This window comes from Lytechinus variegatus, chromosome 6, assembly GCF_018143015.1.
Source record: "Lytechinus variegatus isolate NC3 chromosome 6, Lvar_3.0, whole genome shotgun sequence".
Lineage (NCBI taxonomy): Eukaryota > Metazoa > Echinodermata > Echinoidea > Temnopleuroida > Toxopneustidae > Lytechinus > Lytechinus variegatus.
In genome coordinates this window covers 7,959,438-7,976,459 of record NC_054745.1, presented here as the reverse complement: position 1 = coordinate 7,976,459, position 17,022 = coordinate 7,959,438, and the positions used below count along the sequence as shown (strand labels likewise).

The window sequence follows — 17,022 nt, the reverse complement described above, 5'->3', positions numbered from 1 at the left end:
GTTCTTTTCTTTCAGATTCCATATGTATTTTGAGAGTTGAGTTTCGTTCCGGTATCTTTCATGCTTAAATGATTTGATGTGGTTTCTGTATCTATCTTTGAATGTCCCCCCTGCAAGTCCGAAGTAGTGTTTCTCTTCGTTGCCATGTCGGACCGTCGCCTTGTATACCAGAGCTGTCTGCATACACTTTCCTTGTAATGGACATTGGGTTTTTTGCCGACAGTTACATTTTGGTTTATTTTCCGCTCTTGGGTTTGATTGCCTGACAATAAACCAAAATTGCCTCATGCCTATTCGCTATTTGTATATTGTAGGATCAATAAATCTTTTGCTATTTACCACTCCCTCATCTTAACATTGTGTTTTCAGAATTAGGTGTTGAGTAATATTAAATCTTTGATGCCGTAACTGTCAACAAATATCAGTTGTTAACAGATGTTCAGGAGAGACAAAAGAAATAGCATAACAAACAGTCCTTCAACTTTATACGTCGTATTCCTAGGTTTATTTTTCAAACGTTTACGCAGTACTGGAGTGCGACGTTATTGATAAGGGGCGTCTCCCTGAACGGTGAATGCTTGCGAACGGATAGCGAATTCGAACTTTCACCTGGGTTCGCAAAAGGTTGCAATGGGTTCGTAAGACGTTGCTTAAAAATCCTTTTCATTCCTTATCATTGTTGCAAACAGTTTTTTTTTGTCGCAAACAAATTTTGTCCTTTTTTAGAGGGGGGGGGGGGGGGCGACAGTTACTAGCGTGTGTAAATATGTTATTAGCATTTGTAAACAGTTTTAAGGCGATATCAGAGAATCCTTTTTTTCTTTTCTTTTTTACCAGAGTGAGTTCTCGCAACTCGAACAGGGGCACAGTGGCCCGTATTCTGAAGTCAGGTTTAATTTAAACCCAGGTTTAAAGTTGTGGTTTAAATATGGACAGCCAATTGTTACATAAATCACTAACAGTAGAGATATCATATTTCAGCTCATTTTGCTCTCAAATCATTCATAATTGTCTAGGAAGTATAAATAGATGATTGTCTTCGCCCTCGATGAATCAGGAAAGAGCACAGTGAAAAATTAGAAACATACAACTTAATAAAAATTTTGATACTTATGGCTTCCCATACTTAAAAAAAACCTGAGTTTAAGTTAAACCCGACTTCAGAATACGGGCCAATAAATCTTTTGAAAATGCCCGTAAACTGGTAAAAGAACAGCTTGGAAGTCTTTTAAAAACATAAAAACTAGTAATTCGGAAATGCTTTATCATGAAAAAAAAAGAATTAACAATAAAACAAAACATGACAGAAACATGAGTGCATTGGTCGTTTTTAGTCATATTTTAGCCTAGAGCTGATAAATCATATTTAGTTCCAAATTTATAAAAAAAATGTTGATCGAAAATATTAATACGATTGACGACTAATATTCAGTATGTAAAACCAAAGTGTTGGTAGGTTTACTGGTATTTACTGGATTATCTGCATCAACACTTTACCATTTTGAATACGAACCATCAAGAAACCTCTGACGTCATCTGCACAGGCCACACCCATTCAAGGTCTTGGATGGGTGTAACAGCTGCAGTTATGAACCTCCGCGTTCCAGGTGCCGAGAAGATTGATGGTTTCATTACATCTCTGAGTTTGTCCTGATAGGCCCATGGTTTGTCATATCATATAAGTTGTCTGACTGCTCCGAACGAGAAGGACCGATTTTTTCTTCCAAGATGATTTCCTTACTAAGACTTGCTCTTTACTGTTATGCTATTAGCATTGTTGCTGGTCAAGGAACCGGTAAGTTTTTGTTGGTGGTCAACGGTTTCACTAATCTACTTTCAAAGCCCTGATCCAATAACATTGATGAGTGGATACCATGCGCGACCCCCCCAAAAAAAAACCACGTAAAAAGGATGTCTTTTTTAAGATATTAATTTGTATCAATTTTTCATGTTTCATATTAATAAACAAACTGAAATTTGAATGCATGACAAAACATCAATAACCAAGCACTATTACGACGAGATATTGGCCCATATTATATCAATTAACCTTTAATTAGTGAAAAAAGAAAGAACTTGACCTTTACTGAAACCAGATTTTAACACTTTTCCGATCGTTTTCGGCGAACTAAAATGGTCGGTGGAATATTGTTATTCATTACTGTTTATGCCAGATGAGTGCCCGCATATGCCCAGTCGAGCAAATTTGAGTCATATTTCAGCAAATATTGCATGGTTTATTTTCGCATGCCTCCGAATTATGTACTACACATATAACCAGACCAAGATACGGCGAAAAAGTAATTACACAAAAGCATATTTTCCTTTATGTATATGACCTATAGCTGCGGAGTAATGCGGGAATCATTTGTCTACACAATTGCAAGAGATGTTGAGCAAAGTGCGTGCCTGAAATACTTTCTGCTGGCGGTTTTTAACCTTGTTCAAAGAGACTTTAATTGCTGTTACTCCATCTCATCTGAAACCTCCTTGCCAAAACACTGAAATACATGTTGTGAAAAAAAGCCTATTTCGCTAGGAAAGCTACGAGTTTAGGGTCCAATTTGCGAGGGTAGAGAAAACAGACTAAAATGTTTTATAAAGGATGTACTTTTTACCCAACAGTCAACACTACGGCCCGTATTCTGAAGTCAGGTTTAACTTAGACCATGGTCTAACTCTGTGCTAAAATTATGGGAAGCCAAAAGTGACAATATTTTTATTAAGTTGTATGTTTCTAATTTTTCACTGTACTCTTTCCTGATTCATCGATGGTGAAGACAATCATCTATTTATACTTCCTCGACAATTATGAATGATTTGAGAGCCAAACGAGCTGAGTATGATATCTTTACTATTAGTGATTTATGTAGCAATTGGCTTTCCATACTTAAACCACAACTTTAAACCTGAGTTTGAGTTAAACCCGACTTCAGAATACGGGCCTACGTGTCGAGAGTCCGTTTGCGCGAGGTGTGGGAGGTGAGGCTTTACTAAACTAGTAAACCAAATGGTAAAAAAACCCAAAAGGTAAAACCGACGCCCGTGTAACTATCGCTGTACTGGTTTAGGGGTTCGATTCAAGGAATACTTGCCAAGGGTATCGTTTTCTTTCCAATACTTGTTAAGGGTAGGGTTTCACTTGCAAAGACTTGGTAAGGGGTGCATTTTCAGAATATGAAAAATACTTGTTTATGGTGCGTTTCGAGATCGCATGGTATCCACTCGTCGATGGAAGTGCCCCCTCCCCCCGGTTCAGTGTCACACAGCGTGATCGAAGTAAGATTCAAGAGTGTGAAGACATTTTCACACTGTGGACACCCTGACAGTGTGGCTGTTCACAGCGTGTTCACATGGTCATGGTCGACTATGTAAATATGTGATTCACACTGTTGAAATGTGCATATTCAAAAGTGTGAAGGGGATCGCACAAATGTGTTACACACCGAGAACACACTGTTGAACGCTGTGTTCTTCCATTTTAAATTCTCGCTCTCATACACCTCATCCGCAGAAGTCCCCTCAAATCAACGTAACCGAAGTTTTTCTCGGGTATGGTTTCAGATTTTTGGCCCAGTATATATACCCTTTCCAAATTCTTCGAGTTGTATACCAGCTTTGTAGTTGATAACCCAAACATAATACTTCACTGGCTGCCCGTGGTGGTAACGATTGAAATTAATGATATATTGTTGCTTACATGAAACATTGTTAATGGATGTGCTCCTCATTATTCTAACGATATATCTCGGAATATGTGCCCTCTAAAAATATAAGATCCCCAGGAACAGGGTTGGTGACAGCTCGTAGCCTCAAATACTCATTTGATGAAAAACTTTTTGGGAATTGTGCTCCAACTTTGTGGAATGCACTCTCTTCAACATACACAATGCCAAGTCTTTAGAGTCATCAAAGCCAGCAGAAATGATCCAAAATATGCATAAATTTGCATAATTAATTAACCGAAAGGTACACGTATGTATGCAGGATTCTGCAGTATTCATGTCTGTGAAAACAAATATAATTAAAGAACATTGTCGAAATGATATTCTGAATTGTCAATTTTGCAACCATTTTGTTTATGCAAATTAGGTTATGCAAATTAGGTGGTCAAAACATGAGAAATTAGCTTGGGAACCGATCCTATCAAATTCAGCATATTGGAATTGTGTGAAATAACCCGGTTCCCAACTTTTACCCCAAAATGCTTCTTATATGCGTATATTTAAAACATGTAGAAGTTTCACTGAGAATTCGGGTGGAATCATTTTCCACTCTGTGTAGCTTGAGGGTCTGAACATTGTTACATGATCAACAGTGGAAAGTAAAGGAGAAATACAGTCAGTTCTTGTATAGCGCATAACACATTATAAATAACGTCTCTTTGCGCTTCCAAAGCAATTGAGATTTCGCCATGAACGGACGTGTCTAAAGTGAGCTCCGCTCCGCTACGTTTTTTATCACATGGAATATACGCCTAAATTTTCGACTTGGAGAGATGCCTTTTGACTTCTAATTCTGACTGCAAGTTTGAACATATATTCTACATAATACTACATTTTGTTTGCAAAATGCAGAATTCTTCGAATAGTCGTGACTATAATTTGAGAAAACCTTCCACCCAAAAGGACTCTAGCCGTGGTAATCAACGTGCCAAAACACCTTCGCCAGTTCCCGTAACTGTTTCCAACAAGCCTCCCCAACTCGTGACCAACCAGCCTACAGCCGTACCCCCCGGAGCCATGGCAATCCATCAAGCTGACCCTCCTACTTCTACTCCCGCTTCAGACCCCTACACGCCTAAGGACCCTAAAGATGACTACTTGCTACTTGAAATGCGGAAAATGTTCACGGATTTCCAGCGTGATTTTGATATCAAATTGGATCACGTAATTTCGGATCTTAATGCTGTTAAATCAGACATCAGGATGGTGAATTCCGCTGTACATGACTTTGAAATTTCTTCAGCGGATACTTCAGCGAGAATATCTACCGTAGAAGCGGATAAACTACCTGGTATAGAACGTTTTATCGCCAAAGTTGGAGCTGATTTCGACGACAAGCTACTGAACCTAGAAATACACCACAAAAAAAAACAAAAAAAAATTGTTGTTCTACGGCATCCCCAAACAAACCAATGGGATATTTACAAGACCACATCTTTTGCATTGGGCAAGTTACTGGAAATTCCCGTTGAAGAGGCAGACCAAATTCAAATCATCAATACACATCGTCTACCTACGAAGAGGACCCACAACGGAGCCAGCGGAACCCCGGCCCCGAAGCTCCTGATCCCATCATAGTCTGTTTTGTAAAGATGTACGACCGGGACCGAATTCTTCGCGCCTTCGAGCAGCCAAGGCAACCCGGGCTACTGACGGCAACCGTAGGGATGGCGACCGTGTAACCGTCCGAACTGACCTACCCCCATCTATGAAACGCGAGCGTGGTCATCTAGCATCAGTTACATATAACATTCGCAGAACCAAGCAATTGAAAACCAGGATAAGGATTCAAGGAACCAAAGTACTGCTGCAGACTAAAAACCCTAATGCACCTTCTTCACAGTGGTCAACTTGGACTGAGTAGATTTACTTATCACATGCAACATCATGACTATGGTAATTATGAATATCATTGGAGACCGAGTCAAATTCAATCCCCATAACTTTGCAAGGACGAATGGAGTAGGCCTGATCCATCTTCTATACAAGTATTATATACCCCATCATGTTCTATCCCCATTTGGATAATTACTAAATAATTAATTATCCCATTTTCATCCATTAAAATGACCCCCTTCATTATGAATTGAAACTTTAGTAATTATGTAAGCCAAAATTAAAACAAATTTAAACGATTTATATTATCATGATTACTACATGTATGTCTATGTAATACAGTTAATACAACTGCATTTTCTCTGATTATTACTGGATCCTAGATTGTTGGATCCTAGATTGCACAACCCTTTCAAGTAATAATTGATGTCATTTTCATTTTTCATGCATAATAATTTGAATTTTATGTTTTCTTAAAAGAATAGGCCTACATTATTTCCATTTTACAATTTGACTAGACTTTTGGGCATAGCCCTGAATCACCATAGGTTTTGTTGACTGGTAAATTGAAACAATAACCTCTATTGCTATGATTATAGTACATGTTTAGCTAATCAATAACTGCATTTCTTTATTTTTACTGGATTCTAGATTGTTTGACCCTTTCCAATAATTAATGTCATTTCATTTTACAAATTGTTGGTAATTTTATGTCATTAATGAATACATTATTGCATTTCCCCTTTATATTTAGATTAAGATTTTGTGCTTAGTCCAGAAAGCCATAGTAGGTTACGTAGACTGTACTTTACAGCTACATGTAAGTAATATTGACTATTGAATGTATGTTCCTCTAGTCATGTCATGCATGCTTCCTTTATTTCAATTTTATTTTTTTCACCAATATCATCCAAATGGTAATGTTATTTAATTGGTACAGTAACTGTCGTTTATCATTACAATGCATGACTGTCTTGTCTTAATCCTTATTTTTTATTTACGACACCTTTTTTCACCACTATTTGCTATGCTAATCATTTCCTTGTTGGCATCACAAATTATTGAAGTGAATCAAACCAGAATGAAATGAAGCAAATCGAAGCAAAATGACATACAATTATTATTCTATTTTTTCTTCATCAAAATGAGAGAAAACTATGCTATCACTATTCAGCCGATCATGGATACGATTTTGACTGGTACACTGATTGGACAGGTTTTATGATGGACCTATTGTAATAATGAAATTACTTGTCCTTTTCTTCATCCATTAAGATGAGTATAATGACCTCTTCATTATGAATTGAAACTTGATGTAATCATGTAAGCCAAAATTGAAACAAATTCAAACAATTTATATTGTCATGATTACTACGACTATGTAATACAGTCAATACAACTGCATTTTCTCTCATTATTACTGGATCCTATACTGTTTGACCCTTTCCAGTAATAATTAATGTCATTTTTTTTTCATGCATAACAATTGGAATTTTATGTTTTCTGAAATGATTACATTATTTCCCTTTTACAATTTGACTATACTTATTGGGCATAGCACTGAAAGCCACAGTAGGGTATGTTGACTGATATATTGAAACAATAACCTCTATTGCTATGATTATAGTACATGTTTAGCTTGTCAATACAACTGCATTTCTTTATTTTTACTGAATTCTAGTTTCGTTTGACCCTCTCCAATAATTAATGTCATTTCATTTTACAAATTATTGGAATTTTATGTCTTTAATGAATACATTATTGCATTTCCCCTTTTATATTTAGATAAAGATTTTGTGCTTAGTCCAGAAAGCCATAGTAGGTTATGTAGACTGGTAGTTTACAGCTACATGTAAGTAATATTGACTATTTAATGTATGTTCCTCTGGTCATGTCATGCATGCTTCCTTTATTTCATCATATTTATTTATCTATTTTCTCTTCAATATCATCCAAATGGTGATGTTGTTTAATGGTACAGTAACTGTTATTACAATGCATGGCTATTTAATTTGTTTTAATCCTTATTTTTAATTTATTACAACACCCTTTTATTCACCATTATTTGCTATGCTAATCATATGAAATACAATTATTTTTTTAGTTTTTCTTCATCAAAATGAGAGAAAACTTTGCTATCGCTATTGATTTTGACTTGATAACCGATTGGACAGGTTTTATGATGGAGCTATTCCAATAATGAAATTAAACTTGTCCCATTTTTCATCCATTAAGATGAGAATAATGACCCCTTCATTATGATTTGAAACTTGAGTAATCATGTCAGCCGAAATTGAAACAAATTCTAAAAATTTATGTTGTCATGATTACTATACATGTTTACCTACATGTATAAAACAGTCAATACAACTGCATTTCCTCTCATTATTACAGGATCCTAGATTGTTTGGCTCTTTCCAGTAATGATTGATGCTTTTTTTTTTTTTTTTTTTGTCATTTTTCATGCATAATTGCTGGAATTTTGTTTTCTGAAATAAACACATTATTTCCCTATTAGGCATTGCTCTGAAAGCTATAGCAGGTTATGTTGACTGGTAAATTGTAAAACCTCTACTGCTATGATTTCAGTACATGTTTCGCTAGTCAATACAACTGCTTTTCTTTATTCTTACTGGATTCTAGATTGTTTGACCCGGGGACCGTTTGACCCTTTCCAATAATTAATGTTTTTTCGTTTTGCAATTCATTGGAATTTTATGTCTGCTTTAATGAATATATTATTGCATTTCCCCTTTTATTTTTAGATAAGATTTTGTGCTTAGTCCAAAAAGCCATAGTAGGTTATGTAGACTGATACTTTACAGCTACATGTAAGTAATATTGACGATTTAATGTACTAGTACTAGTATGTTCCTCTGGCCATGTCATGCATACTTCCTTTATTTCATCAGATTTATTTATTTTTTTTTTCTTTCACCAATATCATCCAAATGGTAATGTTGTTTAATGGTACAGTAACTGCTTATTAATTATTATTATTATTATTACTATTACAATTCATGGCTATTTATTTAGTTTTAATCCTTATTTTCATCACAACACCCTTTTCTTCACCATTATTTGCTTCGCTAATTATATCCTGTTCGGCATCACAAATTATATATTGGTACCTTAATCTTTTGTTTAACGGACATTATGAAGCACCTTATACCATGCATACATTATTCTCTTTATTAGTTTTGCATTATCTTTATTTATATACAAATTTACAATAATTCCTCAAATGGATAGGTAATAATGTGCTGGCTTTTGTACACTTTCATACAAGCATGCATTATTCTGAGTAGCTAGTGAATACAACAGCATTTTCTCATTATTACTGGATCCTAAATTGTTTGACCCTTTTCAGTAGGTAATTAGTGCCATTTTTATTGTTTTTTTTGTATTTTGTTAATTATCTCCATGAACACTTATTTCATTTTCCCTTTTACATTTAGATTAGATTTTGTGCATAGCTCTAATAGCCATAGTAAGTTATGGGACTGGTACATGTACATTTAGAGGTAAGCAACATTGACAAATTCATGTATGTTCCTCTGTCATGTCATGCATGCCCTTTTTGTTTCATTTTATTCATTTTTTTGCACCAATATCATTATCTAAATGGTAACGTTATTTGTAACTGTTATTACTCATTACAATGCTTGATTAAGTTTTTTATTATTTTATTTTCTTTTTAATTCTTATCTTATTTCAACACCCTTTTATTGACCATTTCTCGCTATGCTAATCATATCCTGGCTGGTATCACAAATTTTATATTGCTACCTTATTATTTTGTCCTAATTAACATAATGAATTTGTTCACACCATGCTTACATTCTTTTAATTTAGTATTTAGCATCATATTATTGAACGTTCAAATATCATTGCCTCAAACGGATGAATATCTTCATGCATCTATTATTCATCTATCTGTAATATCTAGTGATCTACTCTAGTTATTTACATAAGTTCCTCTTCGTGTGGCCGAAACCTGGCTTGGTATCATTGCATATATTTTTCACCTTCTCTTGAAAGTTGATTCTATCATGCATGCCCTTTTAGTAATTTGAAATCACTGTTTTTGTTTCGTTAATTCTTAATTCTTTTTTTTTCCTCACCTTCATATGCAATACCAATTTTTACCCAATTTTAAAAATTAGTTTAAGTCCTGTGTTCAGTAGCTCTTGATCATGCCAAGCATGCTTGCATCATTATTTAACATTCCTTGTTCGCCCTTGCAATAACTACATTACCTAATTAGAGAATAAGTAAATATCTGTGTTTAGTTGTGAGCCCGTGGCCATGCTTGCAAAACATGCTCGCATCACTATTTGTCTGTTCTACTATAGATCTCAAGTTGAATAATCGACATCTTGTTTTATTTCTATCGTAATGACCACCCTTTTTTTATATTGGCTTCTAATGACTGGTTTTACCAGAATGGCATTTTTTTCTATTATCTATTTGTGTTTAAACATTTGGGCATGATCCTTCTTTCAATTCGTTCACTGCCAACCTTTTGTTCGCTCTCGCCGCACCTATAAAATAATTACTGAGAATTTGGTGTTTGGTATTCCTGATTGTCAGAATACAAAAAGGACTTGTGCTTAATAATTATATTCACTTATCATGCCTCGCATGCCATATCCCTCACATATTTTAGTATCTTGCAAGATCATAAAAGAGCGCCAAAGATACGCAAATCATTTACTACAAATGTCTTCAGTTTCGATTAATGTCATTCTTGACTTCTTTATTCTTGTAACTTTAACAATACCCAATTGTTTGAGAGAAGATCTGTGTCATTAGCTCTTGACCATGTCAAGCATGCTGCCTCATTATTCGTCTATTTTACTATCGATTTCCAATTGAATAATTAACACTTTGTTTTAAAAAAATGCTTGATTATATAATGTCTGCCCTTTGTAATAACTTCCAATGGCTGGCTTCACCAAATGGCAATCTTCCTTTTATATTATCCATTTGGTGTTTGAACATGTTGACATGACCCCTTCTTTCAATTCGTTAAGTCCTAACTTTTTGTTAGCTCTTGCCACATCTATTAAATAATTACTGAGAATTTGGTGTTCGGTATTCCTGATTGTTTGTCAGAATACAAAAAGGACTTGTGCTTAAACAATTTTGTTCACTTATCATGCCACGCATGCCATTCCTCACATGTTTTAGTATCTTACAACATCATAAAAGAGCGCCAAAGATACGCAAATCATTTACTACAAATGTCTTCAGTTTCGATTAATGCCATGCTTGACTTACTCTTTTATTCTTGTAACATTAACATTACCCAATTTTATGAGTAAAGATCTGTGCTATTAGCTTTGACCATGTCAAGCATGCTGCCTCATTATTCGTCTATGTTACTATCGATTTCCAATTGAATAATCAACACTTTGTTTAAAAAATGCTTGGTAATTGTCTGCCCTTTGTGATAACTTCCAATGGCTGCTTCACCAAATGGCAATCTTCCTTTTATATTATCTATTTGGTATTTGAACATGTCGGACATGACCCCTTCTTTCAATTCGTTAAGTCCTTACTTTTTGTTAGCTCTTGCCATGCACATCTATAAAATAATTACTGAGTATTTGGTGTTTGGTATTCCTGATTGTTTATCAGAATACAAAAAGACTTGTGCTTAAACAATTATGTTCACTTATCATGCCTCGCATGCCATTCCTCACATGTTTAGTATCTTGCAAGATCATATAAGATCGCCAAAGATAAACAAATCATTTACTACAAATGTCTTCAGTTTCGATTAATGCCATGCTTGACTTACTCTTTTATTCTTGTAACATTAACATTACCCAATTTTATGAGTAAAGATCTTTGTTATTTGCTCTTGACCATGTCAAGCATTATTAGTCTCATTATTCGTCTATTATACTATCGTTTTCCAATTGAATAATCAACACCTTGTTTAAAAAAATGCTTGATTATGGTAATGTCTGCACTTTGTGATAATTTCCAATGGCTGTTTCACCAATGGCAATATTCCTTTAATATCCATTTGGTGTTTGAACATGCTGGGCATGACCTCTCCTTTAATTGTTATAACTCCATGGTCCCATCCACGGGGGATTTTTCTGTTTTTGCTGTCTCAGCGCCCCCCCCCCCCACCTCGTAGCAATGGATGATCCTGCGTGGATGGGTCCATGGTGAACTCCTAACTTTTTTTTCACTCTTGCCACATCTTTAAAATAATTACTGTGAATTTGGTATTCCTGATTGTTTCTCAGAATACATAAAGGACCTGTTTGATTACGTTAATTTATCATGCCATGCATGTTATATCCCTCACATGTTTCAGTATCTTGCAAGATCATAAAACAGCGTCTGAGTTATGCAAATCATGAACTACAATGTCTTCAGTCTCGATTAATGCCAATTTTGACTTCCATATTTTTGTAACATTAGCATTACCCAATTATATATAAAAAAAATAATCTGTGTTTACTTGCTCTTGATCATGCCAGGCATGCTTGCATCACTTTTTGTTGTCAGTTTTACTATGGATTACAAGTTGAATAATCCACATTTTGTTTACACAATACTTGAAAAGGAAATGTCTGCCTCTTGTTAATAATTACTTTTATTAACATTAAATGACAATCTTCCTTTTCTATTATCCATTTGACATTTCAACATGTTGGGCATGTCCCGTTCTTTCAACTCATTGACTTTGTTTTTGTTCGCTCTTGCCACAACTATGAAATAATTTCTGAGTATTTGGTGATTGGTACTCTTGTTCAATTATTAGAATGCAAAGATTATTAGAAGACTTGTGCTCAAATATGTTCAATTATCATGCCATGTATGTCGTATTCCTTTATTCTTTACTCACTATACGTATTTGAAATTATATCTTGATATTTGAATGTACTATTTTATAGGTGTATCTCACTACATTTTATTTTATTTTGGAGCTTCTCACTTTATCTCCTCCGCCAATGTCTGTTTCGATAATCGTTCCGTTCTCACTGACTTTGCATCGTTCACACTTAGAGGTCTTTGCCCTACGTTCTCGTTTTTGCGTAAGAATCCTTTGTGTTGCGCCTCCTCGTCCTTCTTCATGTTCTATATGTGTTTTGTGTTCTTTGCCTTCTCCCCTCACTTTGTTACTTTGCTTTACCGCCTCTTATATGACCTTGACCGACACTTTATTGGACATAACACAACACTTTCGGATATGTACTGACTTCTTAGCATAGACAATACACCTCAGTTTCCATTTACATCATTGGATAATGATGACCTCTTCAGCGAATTGAGACCTCAGGATACTGTACTTAACAACCCAATGAATCCTTCATTTTATGATAATTTTGTTACTAATAATATAAATTTAGCTTCGGAAGAATTAGATCTCGATTTTGAACAGGATCATAACATATTGCAAAATCCTTCTTCTGAGTATATTACGCAACATCAGGTAAATAATCTTACAAAAAATTTTAACGACGATACATTCAGCATAATGCATGCTAATATAAGAAGTTTAAATAAACATTTTGATGAACTTCAGTTACTTTTGAATAACACTTCAAATTCTAAAAAATGCCCCTTTTCTTTAATTGGCCTTACTGAGACATGGATATCGTGTGATTCTAACCATCAATTTTCTCTTAACGGATATGATTTCGTAATGAATAACCGAGAAGACAGACCTGGGGGTGGGGTAGCGTTCTATATTTCACATGACTACGAGTATACGGTTTGTGATTATCTTAACTCCATGAACGCCACTGTAGAATCTCTATTTATTGAAATTAATATTCCTGGTAGTAAAAATATGATTATTGGTGTAGTTTATAGACCCCCAAACTCAAATACAAATGACTTTCTAACTTACCTTTCCCAAACAACAAATAATCCAGCTCTCGTTAATAAGGATGTAATATTTATAGGTGATTTTAACATTGATTTATTGAAACACAACAATATATCTCAAGATTTTCTTGAAACTTTTTTTTCGGCCTCCTTCTTGCCTCTGATTTCTAAACCAACTCGTGTAGTTAATGAAACTGCTACACTTATTGACAATATTTTCTGCAACATTCTCCCTCCTCCCGATTCTTTTATAATACTTTCTGACATGACGGACCATTTCCCGATTCTTACTCATTTGACGACCAATTAGACCGATACACTCCCAACAACGAAGACGTAGACCTACGCACGAAAATACAGCCAGTCTAGGTGCTTCTTTGGATAATGTCGACTGGTCAGTTGTATACAATTCTGTAGATGTTAATGCGTCCTTTAACCTTTTTATGAATATAATAAATGAGAAATTAGACCTGCATATACCCTTAAAAAAAGATAAGCGTAATACATACAAAACGATTTCTAAGTCACCATGGATATCGCCATCTATCTTACGTTCGATTAATAGAAAAAATAACTTATTTTATAAATTCAAAATGAAAGGTACAGAACAATCAAAAATAAAATACACATCTTATAAGAATACACTTACTAAAATATTACGCATTGAAAAGAAAAATTACTTTGCGAGGCAGTTGGCTCTATATAAACACGACATGCAAAACACATGGAAGGTTCTAAAACAGACCATGAATCTCTCCAATAATAAATCAAGTATTTCCAAAATTAGATTTAATAATGTCATTGTTGATGATGGTGACAACCTTTCAAATATTTTTAATAACCATTTCTCTTCCATTGGCGTAAATCTAGCTAAAGATATTTCTCCCGCGACGAAAAGTTTTTCGGACTTTCTCGGCCCGCCTAATCCAAATTCAATATTTTTTGCTCCAACATATAATCAAGAAGTTATTGATATAGTATCTGGTTTGAAAAATAAAAAAAGCCCTGGCTTTGATGAAATTAATAATTTTATTTCAAAATCCGTAATAAATTCTATTGTTTCCCCGCTGGTGCATATATTCAACCTTTCCTTAGAAAATGGTACAGTACCAAATCAAATGAAGATAGCCAAGGTAATTCCTTTATTTTAAAAAGGTGATAAGTTGGATGTCGGTAATTACCGACATATTTCTCTTTTGTCCACATTTTCTAAGATCCTTGAAAGAATAGTATACGTCAGAACAGAAAAATTTTTGTCAATGCATAATATTTTATCTGATGTTCAATTTGGGTTTCGCGACAAGCACAACACCACTCATGCCCTGATGAATTTTGTCAACAAAGTAGTCAATGCTCTAGACAAATCTAGTCACCTTGTGGGTATTTTCCTGGACTACTCCAAGGCCTTCGATACCATTAATCATGAAATCCTACTTAAAAAAATATCTCACTATGGTGTGCGAGGGAAGGCCTTGGAGTGGTTCAGGAGCTACCTACTTAACAGACAACAATACGTGTTTGTTAAAGATCATAACTCCAATTTGAAATATGTTAACTGTGGAGTCCCCCAGGGTAGCTTATTGGGCCCACTTCTTTTCACAATTTATATAAATGATTTCTGTAGATCATCCAAAATATCCCTTATCTTGTTTGCAGATGATTCGACCTTATTTTTTTCTCATCAGAATCCACAAACTTTAGTTGATGTTATTAATTCTGAACTCAATAATGTTACTGAGTGGATAAGAGCCAATCGATTATCTTTGAACCTTAACAAAACAAAATACATGTTATTTAGTAATTCCATAGACAAGTTACCGATGAACATTATATTTGATAATACCCCATTAGAAATGGTACCTTACACCAAATTTCTTGGAATAACAGTTGACAGTAAACTTTCTTGGAAAAATCATATTGAAAATATATCCAAAATAATTTCACGAAATATTGGTATTATTAATAGGCTAAAATTTTGCATTCCCTCCACATCATTAATCATGCTCTACTCATCCTTAATCTTGCCTTATTTGAACTATGGGATTCTTATTTGGGGTGATACCCATCAATATTTATTAGATAAATTGTTGCTTTTGCAAAAGAAAGCACTTCGTATTATTCATAGTACATGTTTCCGTTCTCATACGGACCCACTTTTTCTAGAAAGTAAACTGTTGAAAGTCAAAGACCTGTATTTACTACAGTTAGGGGACTTCATGTATAGTTATAATAATAATGCACTTCCCCATATTTTTGATGCCATGTTCCCTAAAAATCAATTTTATCATAACTACCCCACGAGACACTCTGACGAACTTCACATCCCACTTTACAGAACTTTACTGGCCAAAAATACATTCCTATTCAACGGTCCTAAATTCTGGAACTCACTCGCTAATAATGTTAAAGACAGTGTCTCCTTGAATTTATTCAAACGTAAACTCAAACGTATCCTGCTTAATTCCTATAATTCTTCTCAACGGAACTAACACTTCATTATCTTGATTATAATCCTTACATTTTTCACTTTTATTTTATCTTTTTTCATCTATATTGTCCAGTCATATCCTTTGTTATTTCACCAGATCAAGCTGGTTCATGGTCAGCCCTTTCCCATTCTTAGTTTTACTCCTTTTTAAAAACTAGTTGTCTTGTACTGTCCTGTCTCTTGTTTTGTCTTGTCTTCTACGTCTTGTCATCCCCTCTCTCTGTTTTTTCCTGTCTTGCGCAACATATCCTTTACAACGAAGACCTCTTTGTGTGAAAAGCTTTGCATTTGTTCAGTTTTTATGTTTCCGTCAATATGATTTCTTTTTCTCTTTTTCTTTCCTGTAATACATGCATGTACGCATATAGTAAGTCGACTATAATTTCTTCTTTTCCAAGGGGATCCACAATTTTACAAGCTTTGCTTTTTAGTGGATCCCCCTCATTTCCATATCCATTTATGCTCTATATTATACTGTGTTTTTTTTACGAAGTAAGAATGCCCTTCTGTAAAATTGTATTTGATTTATATTGTTTTATATTACTTTGTATTATGTTTTGAATGGAAATGAAATAAAAGAATTTAATTGAATTGAATTGACTTGGATATTATTACCCCGCTGTAACTTGCCAAGGGTATCGTTAGAGTCATTCAAAGCCAGCCGCAACTCTTTGCACGCTGAATTGATCTTGGGGAGATAATAATGACAATTGTTTCCATGTTATTTTCTTTGATTCAAAATATCCATATTGTACCATTGATTCAAAATATCCATATTGTACCATTGATAATAATAATTATTATTATAATATAGATGTAATGCAAGAACTATTGCATTTTGTTAGCTTATCTTATTTGAAGGTATGGGAGAAAACTATTTATTACGATTGCTGAATTTAATTGTACGAATGGGCAAGATTACAACATCAGCGCGCAAAGGGACAAGTCAATTGGACCAGTCTGATATGTTTATTTTATTTCATAGCTATTTCCGGTTTTTTTTGTCTTTCAATTAATTTCGCTCTTTTATATGTATGCATTTGCAGAAGACTTGTTTGGAGGGTCTGGAGACGGAGGTAATAATTTGATGAAATATTTTTCTACAATGCAATTTAA

At 34.5% G+C, this 17,022-nt stretch overlaps 1 protein-coding gene across 1 annotated transcript in view; it reads left to right on the top strand.

The window, feature by feature from the left end:
* The first annotated feature begins 1,616 nt into the window (after positions 1-1,616).
* LOC121416950 (ZP domain-containing protein-like) overlaps positions 1,617-17,022 on the top strand; it is a 60,464-nt gene continuing 45,058 nt past the window's right edge. Inside the window, exons 1-2 of the mRNA XM_041610481.1 lie at positions 1,617-1,795; positions 16,953-16,982. Of these exons, the coding sequence (XP_041466415.1) occupies positions 1,729-1,795; positions 16,953-16,982 (97 nt within the window). The 5' untranslated portion in view covers positions 1,617-1,728. The remainder of the gene's footprint in view (positions 1,796-16,952; positions 16,983-17,022) is intronic.